Below are 14,605 nucleotides of genomic sequence, written 5' to 3' on the forward strand. Positions count from 1 at the left end.
AAAATCAAATTCAGATTTTACTATAAATATAACAACAACAACAAAAGAGATTTTAGAAATCCCATTGTTCAATGTTTTCTAAATACACTACTTCAGCATAGAGCTATTGGTTGGTTGGTTAGAACTTACCTCTATATAAGCACTTGTTTTACCTTTTATTGCCTAATTGGGGTAATACGTAGAACAATCTTAGCCATTTTAAAGTATACAGTTCAGTGGCATTTATTCATCCAATGTTTGGGACCCATTTGATGTTAGAATTTATAATTAATTATAACAGCAGAGGCAGAAATGAGTTTATGAGAGATATAGGGCAAGATATATACTCCTTATGTGTGTATGGATCATCATATGTTCGGACAAATCCATTTATACTAGGGTGTCTGGCACTATGTCTAACATACAATTGCTGCTCAAGAAATGTTTGTTGAATGAGCATACATACATACAAGATCACAGTACTTAATAAGTTTAAAAAATCAGCATTGCATAGGAAATGTGATTATTTAAAATATATATAAAATCCACTATAAATGTAGCCAAATAAATAACAGAATAAGAAAAATGTTTACTTGTACACATGACACAAGGTCAGTATTCTTACTGTAACAAAGAGCTTCTATAACTGTTTGCTTAATACAAAAATCAGAACAATGTGCAAAATAATGGGCAATGTTTATACACAGGTATCTATGGAAATCCAAATAGCCAACAAAAACATAATCAGCCTTATTCATAATCAAGAAAATGCCTATTAGTAAAACCATAGAATTCTATTTGTTAATCTCTCGGATTGGCAAGAGTTTAAATAATTGATAACATTCAGTGCTAGTAAGGATATAAGGAACCAGACATTTCTGTTATTGGCAAGTTAAAACTGTTGAAACATTTTTGAAAAATAATCCAGCAGAATACATTAATTTTTAAAATGTTGACATATGGTCTAGGCATCTCTGGGTTCAATCCCCACTACTAAAAAATAAAATAAAATAAAATAAAACAAAACAAAACAAAATAAACTAAGATAAAATAACAAAATGTTGACATACTTTGCTTTATTCATCCAATGTTTGGGACCCATTTGATATTAGAATTTATAATTACTTAGTGTTACTCTGTGCCATACACTAGTGTAAGAGTTTTATACACACAAATTGCTACAACTCTGTGAGGTGGTTACTGTTATCCTTACCCAATGAGAACCCTGTATTCACAGGGTATACAAATTCTAAGTGATTCACTTAAAGTCATATTGCAGGTTAAAAACACAGCTGAAATTCGAAAACAGGGACACAGAGCTTGTGTTCTAAATACTATACTATACTGCTGATGCAAAGTGAATTTATGAGTTCATTAACATGATAGAGATGTTTGTTGTAGTAACAGAAAAAGTAGGAAACAATTTTATTCTCCATCAACAGCAGAATAGTTGAATAAATTATGTGTTCTTCAGAGAATATAACATTTTGCAGCTATTAAAAAGGATGAATTAGAAAGACACCCATGATACATAAAGTAAAAAGTAACATACCATCGAAGTAGCAGGATACACAATTCTCTTTCTATACAGAGAAAGAACAAACCAGATCCATTTGAAAAGAAAATAATGTATTAGTCCTCAGTGGAAATATGCTTTTATATTTGTATTTTTCTATAGGCAGAAGAATAATATGGGAGAGTATACAACATATTTCAACATTGCTTTTCTCAGGGTATAGGACTAGACTGAGGCAGTGTATGATTATTTCTATATATTCTAGTTTTTGAGTTTTTACAAGAGTGCACATTTCATTATTGATATTTATAACCAAACAATGAGACAAAACAAAACAAAAAATACCCAAAGTTTACCTGAGATGGTTCTGATTTGCAAACTGTTTCTGAACTTTAAATTCACTGGGCTAACAGTGAAAATATTAAACATAAGTTTTTGAAGACTGTGAACCTCAGAAGAAATCATGATTCTATGAGCAAGTAATGAGTTAAAATTAAGGAATTATGCAGGGATAGGAGAAAGAATGACAGGGTGATAGGAGAGGCACTTATGGGTGTATAACATGGTAGGAAGCTGTAGGGCAGAGGGGCAAAATTAAATATAAAAACTCCCTTCTCTTACACATTTCAAAATAAAACAACACAATAGACAAATGTGGATCCAGTACAGGCTTGACCATGAAATACGTTTGTATTTCAATTTATGTATGCATAATTTATCAGCCAAGATAAATTATATCTTGACTGTTGAAACAAACCCAATTTTATTTATTTGTTTATTTGTTTGTTTGTTTGTTTGTTTGTTTATTGTGGTGCTGGGGATTGAACCAGGGTCTTGTGCTTGCAAGGCAAGCACTCTACCAACTGAGCCTCCAATTTTAAATAAAACAAAAACTCTGTAGGATTTTGGTGTGGTCTGGAGAACATACAAGCAGCAAATGAGAGGTTTACAATGTCTACTTATTATGCTGAGGAATACTTCACTATCATATGTAAGTATTTCATACAAATACTTATCTAATAAGCATGCTACTAATTTAATTATGACAAACTAGGTTATTATTTGTTAAATTTTATTCACAGTTAAATTAATTAGACAATAACTTCTAAATCTAAGTATGCACATTTTCTACATCTGCTTTAGTTTTGAAATTAGCAATTATTCATATTTCCCAAGTATGAGCTTAGTATACTATTTCCTTATCTAAAATGCAATATTATTCAAAAAGTGAAAAGTGTCATTGTGTTTCCAGATGTAAGATTTCATGTAATGAAAATGTAAAAGGAATATCTCATTTTAAAATGTTCGAGCTGTCTTTACACATAAAATGTAATCGGACTTTGTTGAGAAACTCTTCCCTAAATCTGACTCTGCAAAAATAGGAAACACAGTCTCTTCTAGCAGAAACAACAAATAAAGAAAATAACTCTTTGTAAGGCATGCTTTTCAATGATGGCAGCTTGGGCTCACAGAGACCAGAGTTATGACCTGATGGTGCCTGCATAATATAAACACAAGAGTTCAGTAATTGGGTTTGAGTTAATCTTAAAGTTCCAGTGGCCTAGTGCATAATCAAGCCAAAGGTCATTACCCACACTGGTACATTTCACGCAGAACTCAGCAGCTACAAATGAAAACAGTCATAACTTTACTTAACCCTGAACAAATCAGTCCCAGAAGCCACTCCTAGGAGTAATGAATTCTTTTTATTTTTATTTAGGGCCAGTTTACTCCTTTAAGGAAGTTTCTGGAAAATCCAGAGAAATTGGGGGAAAAAATTCGTTAAATTAAAATATTATTAATGTTATATTGGACATGCATATCTAGTCTAAATTAGATTGAAAAAAATTTAGATTCTCTTCTTCAGTTAGACTATTTTTAATAATTAGGCCAGATATAGTGGTGCATTCCTGTAATCCTAGCTTGGGAGGCTGAGGCAGGAGGATCAAGAGTTTAAAGTTAGCCTCAGCAAAAGCAAGGCACTAAGCAACTCAGTGAGACCCTGTCTCTAAATAAAATACAAAATAGGTCTGGGGATGTGGCTCAATGGCCAAGTGCCCCTGAGTTCAATCCCTGGTACTCCCCCTAAAATTATTTTTAATAATTAATATTGGACAGGATTTTCTTGTAGAAGTGCACGTTTCTACACTGGGTAAATTTAGAGCTTCTTTGACATCTATACCCCTATTTCCAAGTTGAATCACCAATCACAATTGTTCATTTATCCCTAGCTTCAATTGTAGAAATCTGACCTAGGCAGACCAATTGCAGTACTCTAATTCCCCACCAGCTACCAGGCTCAAGGGGTGGACATGTGACCCAAACCCAGTCAATAAGAATCTTCATGCAATTGAAGGTATGGACACTGAAAGAGAGAGGACACTGTTCTTTTACATTGAAAGCAGTATAGACATAGACTTGGAGCTGCTCAGAGTCAGGTTTCCTCCTAATTGGAGAAAGATCCTGCATCAGGGAAGAACAGAACTATAAACAAAGAAAAGGAGGCAGGATGTGTTGAAATGGTGAGAAAAGGAGAAAATAGATCCAGTTTACCATACATTGAAGCAATCTGAGCTTGGTGAAAAGGATCATCAATGGGGAATAAATACTAACAATATTATTTTTCTATTATGGTAATTATTTCAGATATCATGTAAATATTTTTTTTAGAGAAACTAATTCAGATAGGAAATACATAGAGAAGTATTTCCCATGCAGAACCTGAGAAATGGGTGTTTTGTATAAAAGGTAAAAGGAACTGAATTAGAGGGAAAAGGGCATGAAACAGAGAAGTACTTGTGGAAGAAAATGAGAACATAGAGGAATTAAAAGATTTGAAGAATTTCCCTTCTATATCCATTTTGTCATGTTAATAATAGCTAGAATCTAAACTTGGATTTGTCCATCAGTAAAACACACAATTGTTCTATTTGGAGTATGGTTTGACACCAATGTAGAAGAATTAAACTATTTGAAGGCTGCCTTCTCATTTGTAATGTCCAAAAGGATACAATTGATTTTTACATAACCAAGTTTGAGAATGCTTGTTTCAATGATGTCACAGAACTTCATTGTGACCTGGTTTTATTTGCTTGGTCACACCTCCTTGGAGGCCTAAGAACAAGGTATCCAATCCTTTCTTTTAGACTATAACATCTTACAGGGTTAGCCTGTAAGACTTCCATGAAGCTGCTGGAGTAGACAAGAGAGAATAAGATAATGATCTACGGGAAAATAATTCTTTTGTGTCATCAAATGTGGGGTGGCTCCTGTGCCAAAGAGGTTTCAGCAACACCAGCAGTTTCAAGGAGTGACTGTCCTAGGGATGTGGGAAGGAGAATAGGAGCATGAAAGAAGGAAGTGTCTTTTTGCTGAGAAATGTTTACTTTGTAATTAGCAAAGCACAAGAAGGCCCTTTCAGAAACCATATTTGGGGGTCCAGAATATAAATTTATGCTGAAGCTCTCTGGAGTCTCTCTCTAGGGAACACTCCTAATTGGCAGGGATCATTGTTGGCTAGAACAGGCTGCAAATGAAGCCAAGGTCTTGGGGTCATTTCTCCAAAGGTCCAGTTAACTCAGCTCTATTCCACAGCCACAGGCTGCACCTTTAACCCCACATAGGCATCTTACGAACACATTGTAGTACATCAACATGGTGGTTACAGGAAAAATGCATACATTTGCCTTGAGATCAAAACAAAACATAGGCAAAAGTATTTTATTTGTATTTAAAAATGTCTTTGTAAATGTGTCAGCAAACTATAATGAAGAGTGCAGCTACTGGCAATACTAATCATGAAGATGGAAACTGTCAATACAGGTAGTTGCTGCAAGCAAGCTGATCACCAGTGGTCATTAATTTGTGGAACAACATAAACCATGGTACTAACATCTGAGACCCATGATGAAGGAGCCCTTTGTCTTTCTTGTTCTCTGTTACTTCCTCTGCACCTTAGCATGCTAGCACATAGCTGGTGCTTTAATAAATATTTGTTGAGTGGATGAATATCTCTTGGCCTCTTATTTTTATTTATTTTTTCTTATTCTGTCCTTTACAAATTGGAAAGTACAATAGAAATGATATTCTGTACATCTCCTGTGTCAACCACTGACTGTATGTTTACAAAGGAAGAGACACTAACTCCCAAAGAGATAGTGCAAACATGGAGCAATCATATTCATCTAACTGCAAACAAGAGAAAGACCTTTAGGGTAGATTGCAACAATGGATGCAATTCTCATCTGTTCCCCCAGCATGCCTAGCACCTAAAATACTGTCCCAGTTTCTCCTGCCAACAGGTGTTCTTCACCTTTTGAATCAGGACTGGCTTTGCCACTAGCATAAACTAACAGAAGACTGTGGAAGTAAAAGCATGCCAGTACTAAGTTTAGCTTCAAGAAGAACCACTTTTGCTCTCCCACCTGGAACCCAGTAAACCCCCTCAGCATCTTGAGAGAAACATGGTCCAGGTTCCTCAGTCCTTAGCCATCCAACCACATGAGGGAGCTGAAATCAGAATTACCCAGGGGATCTCAGCCTATCTTGCCCAGTCACAGATTGTTTAATGAATGGTGGTTGATTGGAGTCTCTATGTTTTGAGGTTAATTGTTATGCAGCAACCAATCTTCATGCACAGGATCTGAACAATGGCAAGATTATTATTGTTTTGGGGCTGAAGGATGCTTCATATAGCATAACTAGTACTCTATTCAATAACCTGACCACTGTGTGTTATGTTAAACACTGGTTTAAAAAGCATTGACTATTTATAAACATCACAAAAAAAAAATCTCAGAGAATATAGGTGTTAGCAAAGATCATTTCTGATTATAAGGATTAATTTAGAACAGGGATGCAGAGGTACATACCATTATAGTAGGGGAAGTCTATAAATAATTTTTCTACCACCATAGGAAGGAAGGGATTATATGAGTAACAATAACACTCATGAATTTCCCACAATTAATAATAGCTACCATGAATTTTGTTCACCATTAGTTATGTCCCCAAATTTATATCCCCCAAATCTTAGGTAGCCTACAAAATGGAATGATTCAAACTTGGTCTTACTTATAAACAAATAATAACTGTTGGCTGAGATATAAAAATTGATGATCATAGCCAGGATTTCAAGGCAAGAAATAAGAGGTCTTCTTATTTTCTACAGTTTTTTGTATAACACGGAGAAGTTCAAGAATATACAATGGTGTTATAAAGTGTGTTAAGAGGCAAGAAACCCAGTTATTGTCAATTCACTTTTTTTTTCCCTACATTCATCCAGGGATGACTGCAGTCCTTTTGCTTCATTATGACAAATATACATATAAAGGATTTTGGTTTGGTTTTCAACCCACACAACCAGGAGACAGAGAATCCTCACACAGATACTGCCAGGAAATACCAATAGGAGAGGAATAAGAAGCTGGGGCCTATTGCTAAAGTTATAAATGTTTTTATCTACATGGATATTAAATTCTGACACATATCCAGGAAGTTTTCAAGCTGATTTAATGTTTCAGTGATTAAGGTGGAGTTGTTAGGAAAGAAAAAGGAGTAAAAGTTGTGTAATATGTTTAAGGAGAAAAACTCAAGAAGGGAATGAGCCAGATGTGAATATATCTGAAAAGGATCTGAAGGTGAAGTATTTTTTTATCAGGGTCTTTGGAGATCAGTAATGCCTACATTCTTTCAAAGACGATAGGACACTTGTGTTATAATTAAAGACCTAATATTTGAAATAGGTTGTACCACACGTAAACTGTAACTTTTCAATCAGTAACAATAATACTCTATGTCTGGTTCTCATATTTGAAAAATTTAGACAGTTGATATTTTAAAGTATCATGTTGAACTATATATAGAACTGCTAATATTTAGATCATTTAAGACCTACCAAAAAAGGCAGTTGCATATAAAGCTTGTAAAACAACAAAGCTTGTAGAACCTTGTAGAACAACGGAGTAGAATAGTGTAACTACAGACTGGGAAAGGTAGTGGGGAGGAGAGACAGAAGCAAGTTAAGTGAGGGGCACCAAAACACAGAGTAGAGGAATTAGTTTTGCTTTCTATAACATAGTAGGATAACTATTGGTTAAAACAATCTATGGTAGATATGCCAAAATGATCAGAAGATTGCAAAATTCCCAACAAGTAAAAATGATGCATGTTTAAAGAGATGGATGTGCTTATTACCTGATTTAATTATTATACCATGTACACACATATCAAACTATAATGTACCCCATGAAGACGTACAAATATTATGTCTCAGTAAAAGAGACAGCTGCATGTGGTTCTACTTAATGAGACAGAATTATGAAATAAGAAATGGCTGTAGTTACATAATGAATTTTGTTGAAGAGAAAGCTTAGCAGTGATGAAACAACTAGGCGTCCTCTCCACTGGGGACATTAAATGAAAAATTGGGCTTAGTTTTTAAGAGGTAATACATATATTTGCATTCAGGAATATTTCTCTAAGAGTGAAGTTGTTATTTATTACAGTGGAATGTCTTTCTTGAGGGTTTTAAATAGGGTTGCATTTTTTTATATGACAGGAATATTTTAAATTAAAATATTATTAATTTGAGTAAAATTGATTATTATATTTATATTGTGGAGCAAAACATCTGCCTCTGTTCCACCATCTTGTCCTAGTTACCAAGGCTTCCTACAAAATGCAGGTTTTCACTGGTGGTAATGGTCTTCTCCAGAATCCAAATAATCCAAAAAATATATCAAAGAAATTGTTGAGTTTACACCACAGGTTCTTATTCTTGGTACTATTAGTAGTTAATGATTTTTCCTGAGAGTAAAATCACCCCTGGTTAAGAACCATAGTCTCTAATGCTATTTTATCTGACCTTTATATTTTATTGACATTTCTCTGATTTGTGTTGAAGTGTCAGCCTAAGAATAGGTGTGAGGAAACAGCAGAAAGTTTCATCCTTCAATGCTTAAACAGAAGGAGTGTCTTTAGGCAGTTGGCCTTCCATGAAATAAGAACTGGGAAAGGGCAAAATCTAAATTCTTCTTCAAACTAGTTGGCATCCTATAATTTTCAATGAATAAAACCATCTATTTGACTTTTGATGAATTGTTCTAGAAATCTTGGCTGTGTATCTGGTTTTGAATTGAATTACTACTTAATATAATTCCTTCCTGTAGTAAATTCAACTATAAGTTCACTGGAGTAGTTATAAAAATTTAGGAAGCACACTATAGGACAAAGAAATAAACCTAGGAACAAATAGACTCACCGTTGTTTTCTGTTAGATTTTTAAAAACTGATCTTATTGTAATTTTAAATATAGCACTCATAATAAACATAATGCATATTTATAATGCTGATATAAGTTAACATGTAAAATCTTTCCTTCATATAAAGCTCAGTAGAATTACTATACTTAATTTTGGGGAAGTACATAAAGAAACCAACCCATAGTATATTAAAATGATATAATAATTCCCATACTTATTTGTTCCCTGGAGTGTCCTTGGAAATTTTATTTACTTTATTTTAATGTCCTTTTTCAGTTCTAAGATGGGAAGAACACTTCATATTTTTAACAAGAAGGTAGACCCCAACTGTATTTTTTCCATGACTCTGCTCTCTTATTTCTATTCCAAGATCACCTACTACTTGTAATTAATAAGGATCTTCACATATTACCCATGAATGGAATTTCTTTAATTCTTGTGAATCCCCCTAAAAGCAATCCGTAGGAAATTCTCTTCAGTAAATTAGGGGAATGAGAAAATAAGTAAAAAAATACTAGCCCTCCTTTATCACCATCACACACACAAACTCACTTTGCATCAAATGCAGGCACACATGCATTTCCTGGTTTCACTGTTTCACTTCTCTTATCTGAGATGGTTACACCCAGTAGGTTGAAAGAGTCAATAATTATAAATTGACAACCATTGAAAGTATACTTTCTCCTTCTTTACTTCCATTTCAACACATTGTTTTAATACCTACATGGTATTTGTATGTTGACTTGAATAATCTCTTCAAATATATTTCACATATTTTTGGTATTTCAAACATATAATTCAGTTAAGTTTAACTTTTTATTTAGGCTAATAATTGATGAATAAGTTAAGGCTGCTTAAAGGTAGTATGTTAGGCAAAGGAAAATATATCTAAATGGTACATTATAAACAGCACATTAGATTAAAATTGGATTTGGGAGTAAGAAAATTACATTTACCTCCTCCAATTCACTTACTACTGCTATTCCCAGCAACAGAAGAAAGGTAGTAAAGAAAACTGTGTGCACGATTTTGCAACCTATCTTTTCAACAACATGTATTAACTGAAAAACATCTTATGACTAGGATAGCCATTCTGTTACTAGAAACTCTTTTCTTCTATTCAACTTCTTCTTTGTGCACATTTTGGAAAGTCATTTCTGGTTCTTATCACTCTTCCCTAGGGACTCTGCCTTTGGCAATTATAACATAGCAGAAAAAATCCTGAACACATGCTCCATACCTAGTCCAAATGAGTTATCTACCTCTGTCTATTGTTAACCTCTTGAGTAGGGATCATAGAGGTAAGTTTAAATTTTAGGCTAAATTTTATAATAAAACCCTTAACTTTTAGTTTACTCACCAAATGAATCTTCCTGTTTTATGACTCTTATTAGTATTTAGGAGAATTCAAATAATAAGATATTTTAGAGGTAAGAGAAATCATGTCTTTATTATTTTATTATGTTTATTTTTTAAATTGCCTAAAGGTTTTAAATGCTTACACTAATTAAAATAAGAAACATCAGATGATATAAAAATTAAAAAGAAATAAGGTCTTCTACTTTATTCGGCCTCATGATATTCTCCTTTCCATGCATATTTGTAGTACTTACCACTAAGATGATAAATTCAAGACAATAACTAGATGTTTTATTAGACTGTATATATAACATAAATTTATATCACAGCCTAAAATAAGGACTTGCATGATTTTTTGTTTTGATGGGATTCTTTATATAGTTGAAATTGTGGGATATCCAAAGGTCATAATTACTTATCTATTTGGTTTCTCTGTGTTCATATAGGATATTTGACAAGTAAACCTCATAGAAAGAAAGGTTTAAGGTTAGGGAAATAATGAATGAAGGGAGAAACAGATTTTTTCCTACTTTAAGTTTCTAAACTACTTAAAATAGTTCTAAACAAACACATTGAAAGATGAATAAAGGGGAAGTAAAAGTGAAGCTAGATCTAGAATTTAATTATTAGGGATCCACATTTTCTATTGGTTATTCTATGCATTATTAAATTTCAAAAAGAATGAAATGCCTGGGTTTTTCTAATTGAATAAAGTTCTCTTGTAAACGTAAAATGTCACTGTATCCTCAGAGGCAATAAGAGAGAATTTTTAGGCCAAGTCTCATGTCACAGGTTGCTATTTCAAATGCCTTGCGGCATTATTTATCTTATCAGTTGTTCATTTTAAGGCCTGACATTTTCAATGTTAATGTTTAAATCAAGTGCCAGCAAAATATATTAGAAGACCACATTCTTAAATAAAGGAAATAAAATGTGACTAGTGTCACATTTTAATTTTTTCATTTGGATAATCTTTTCTTAAATTTTAAAAGTAAATACTAATACTGATTAGTACTGTAGAATTTTTGTGGAAAGAATATGAGCAAAGACCACCTGTAAGTCATTAGAGTTCAAAAAATTTAGTAAACATAAGTAAACATAGGGCTATGGGAGCACACGCATAGTAGAGTGATGAAATATTTGACTTCCAAATCCAACTTTTAAAATCTAAGATGTTTTAGATTAATTGGTAACAAATGCCAGAAAGGCCTTTTTCACTAGCCAACTTCTATTCCTGAACCTAAATTTTAATCAAAACCTCTTACAAATTTACAAAAGTTTGAAGTTCTTTTTAAAATACCCCATGTGTTCAAGAATTTTATCATGTTAACTACTTGATTACAATGGTAACAATAGACTATACATTCTGATGATGGCCATTTTGTTTTTGTATAATGAAAGGTGCTTTGCAAAGCACAGGTGACTCCAAATCCTTTTTATATGAACAATGCTCATGTGGGCATAGAGCTCTCCACTGTGTTCCATTACACTTGGTTCACACATCTATAAATTCTTGTAGTTCATGGTTTTGTGATCACCTATTCAAATATCTCAACCTTTCACTGGACTTTGAGTATTTTCCCAGAGACAGCACCCTCTGACAGTATTCTATTTAAATAGGAATCCCTACAGCTAGTACTACCTGTGGCCATGAAATGAGAATTTAATAAAATATGCTGAATGAATGAATGAAAGAAACTAAGGAAGTTCAATTTCAGAATCAGACTACTCCTTACAAGAAGCAATTAGTTGAAAGGATCATTCACAGGGTCACCAGATAACTACCAATAGTTACCTAAAGATATACAACATATTTGTAGGAAGTTGTACTGTCAACATGAGTGAGAAAGACAGGAAATGATATTTTAAAGCCCAACAATTGTGATTCTTCTAAATGGAAGTTTATTCACCTTAAAGCATCATAATATATAGTATATTTGTCCTTGAAACTCATAAGATTTCAGAACAAATCCTTGCAAGGTTAATATTGATCTAATAGGTTCTATAATCCAGTATATAGAGTTAGTGTAACATGGAAAAATCAAACAAACAAACATAGAACCCCAGGGATAGAGCATCATTAATAGTTGTGCTAAACTCATAAAATACAATATTGATAATTTAATTCAGATGTAATATAGGTATTAAAATACTTATATGTTTAGGGCTAGGGTTGTAGCTTAGTGGTAGAGAGCTTGCCTAGCATGTGTGAGGCACTGGGTTTGATTCTCCCCAGCACTGCATATAAATAAATAAAATAAAGATCCATCAACAACTAAGTGTACATATATATGTATATATATATTTAATACATATGCATATATATTTAGTATATATGTATATATATATTTAGTGTATGTATATATTTATATTTGTTTAGTTACAAAGGTTTACAGCCTAATTGCACTATTTTGATTTGTATGCAAGGAGGGAAGGAATAAGTTGTTGGTGTCTCTTTGCCATGGTATTGCACAAAATGGCATCAGACATTGTGTTTTGAGACTTCTCAAAAGTTTCTAGGCACTAGGAAGGTGGAGGAAAAATAATTACCCAGATGCTTATTATATAGCGTTATGCACCACAATTCAATTAGCACATTTCTATAGTAGTATAACATTCTGACATCAGGCCCCAGTTTTTAAAATAATCTCATCTCTATTCTATAATGTAGAGTCTTTGCTTGTACACACTGTAGGGTTTTAGACATGAGTAATATGGACAAATGTTTCCTAAGAAATACTTAATGCATGAAGTAAAATATGCATCAAATTATGAGGATTCAAACACATTTTGTGAGTATGACTGTACCTCGTTCTCCCTTCTGACACTTCTTTCTTTGCACTGTACACTTTCTTGTCTCACTTGTAGGTGGACACAGGTTACCCTTGGCTGAAGGATGCTGTATTATTTCTCGGACCCGTGTTTCAGTCCCTCTTTTAAAGCCACATGTTTTTCCTTTCTTCATGCATGGACTCCAAGGGCTCCATTCACTGGCCTCACAGTGCACTGAAATAGAGCAACAGAAACAGTCTCAGTTGGCTTACAACCACTGTCACGATTGTTAAGAAAGATTTGCTTCCATCAATTCTTGCCCAAATTCTGAAGATAAAGCTTGCAGATCAAAGTGGTGCAAGATGATTAAAGTATACATTAGAGAATGGGAAAGGCAGAAATAGAATGCTTTCAGTTTTTTCTAATTATTAGGTACATTCATTCTTGCACCGGATTTACTTTTTGCTCTAGATTTGATTAACCCAGGTAGTAATATAGTTAATCACAACTAATCAATGCTTTATGATTTCCAGAGAACCCCTCCAATTATCTATTGACCCTGACCAGAACTCGAGAGAAGTTGTGATTATTCGCTAGAGAATTTATTTTCAAACTTCAGTATGTGTCAGAATTACCTGGAGTTTCTGCTAAAACACAGGACGCTGGACCCCACAGCTCAAGTTTCTGATTCAGTTGTCTGGCATGGGATTGTGAATTTGCTTTCCTAACAATATAGATGATGCTGATTTGCAGATACTGGAAAGAGCCTTTGAAAACCTCTGTGCAATAGAATGGTTGAGCAGAAAATGAATCCTGGTCTTTGATCTACCTTCACTGCCTCTCTTAACTCCTGCAGAAGAACACTTAAATATTGTCCTTTATTACTGGGTATGGTTCAGGCATAGCAGCATCTATTATAAGGGAATTCTGGGTCAATTTCAGCTGATAAACTGCTTATAGAATGAACTTAACAGGTTGATCCCAAAGAGAAACTGAGTTACCATTTCTTAAAAGTTTTGGAGATTTGTTTCCTTTTTTCTTTATGTAGTATTCATGTGTTTTCGATAATGACTTTTCCAGGTTTTAGAACAGATACTTGCACTTTTAATAAAAAGAAACATTTGAAAACTCTATTCTTATATTTATAACCATAAAACTTCCTAACTTAATAACAACTGAAATAGCTTCCAAAAGTCACACTTTCAGATGATACAATCCGTGCCAAGTTTTCTAGAAAACTCTTCTGCCTTAAGGAATCCTTATTTTAGAGCAGAATGCTCTTTGGTAACAACCTCAAGACACACAACCTAGTTGGACGTGGTGACATGCCTGTAATCCCAGCTACTCTGGAAGCTGAGGCAGGAGGATTGCAGGTTCAAGGTCAATCTGGGCAAATCAACAAGACCCTGTCTCAAAATAAAATTTAAAGAAGGTCTGGGGTTTAACTCCGTGGCAGAATGCCCCTGGGTTCAATCCCCAGCACTGCACCCGTGCATGCACACACACACACACACACACACACACACACACACAAAGAAACACAACCTAAATATTTTATCAATTTAAATCCATTCATCATACATTTCTCAAAGGATTTTTCAGTCCCTTTCAGGTACCTGAAGGCAACACAGAGTTAAACAAAAGTGATTACATGCTAGATACTTGAATTTAAGTTTTTGTGAACTTGAGCTTTAGTGAACCACTTTCAAAATAGTCT

At 33.8% G+C, this 14,605-nt stretch overlaps 1 protein-coding gene across 2 annotated transcripts in view; it reads right to left on the minus strand.

Annotated features, from left to right (window-relative positions):
- RSPO3 (R-spondin 3) overlaps positions 1–14,605 on the minus strand; it is an 80,976-nt gene that overhangs the window by 30,959 nt on the left and 35,412 nt on the right. For both annotated transcript variants that reach the window (XM_079148750.1, XM_079148751.1), the window contains exon 4: positions 12,925–13,122. In XM_079148750.1, coding sequence (XP_079004876.1) covers positions 12,925–13,122 — 198 coding nt within the window. The remainder of the gene's footprint in view (positions 1–12,924; positions 13,123–14,605) is intronic.

Source organism: Sciurus vulgaris (genome assembly GCF_902686455.1).
Source record: "Sciurus vulgaris genome assembly, chromosome: 7".
NCBI lineage: Eukaryota > Metazoa > Chordata > Mammalia > Rodentia > Sciuridae > Sciurus > Sciurus vulgaris.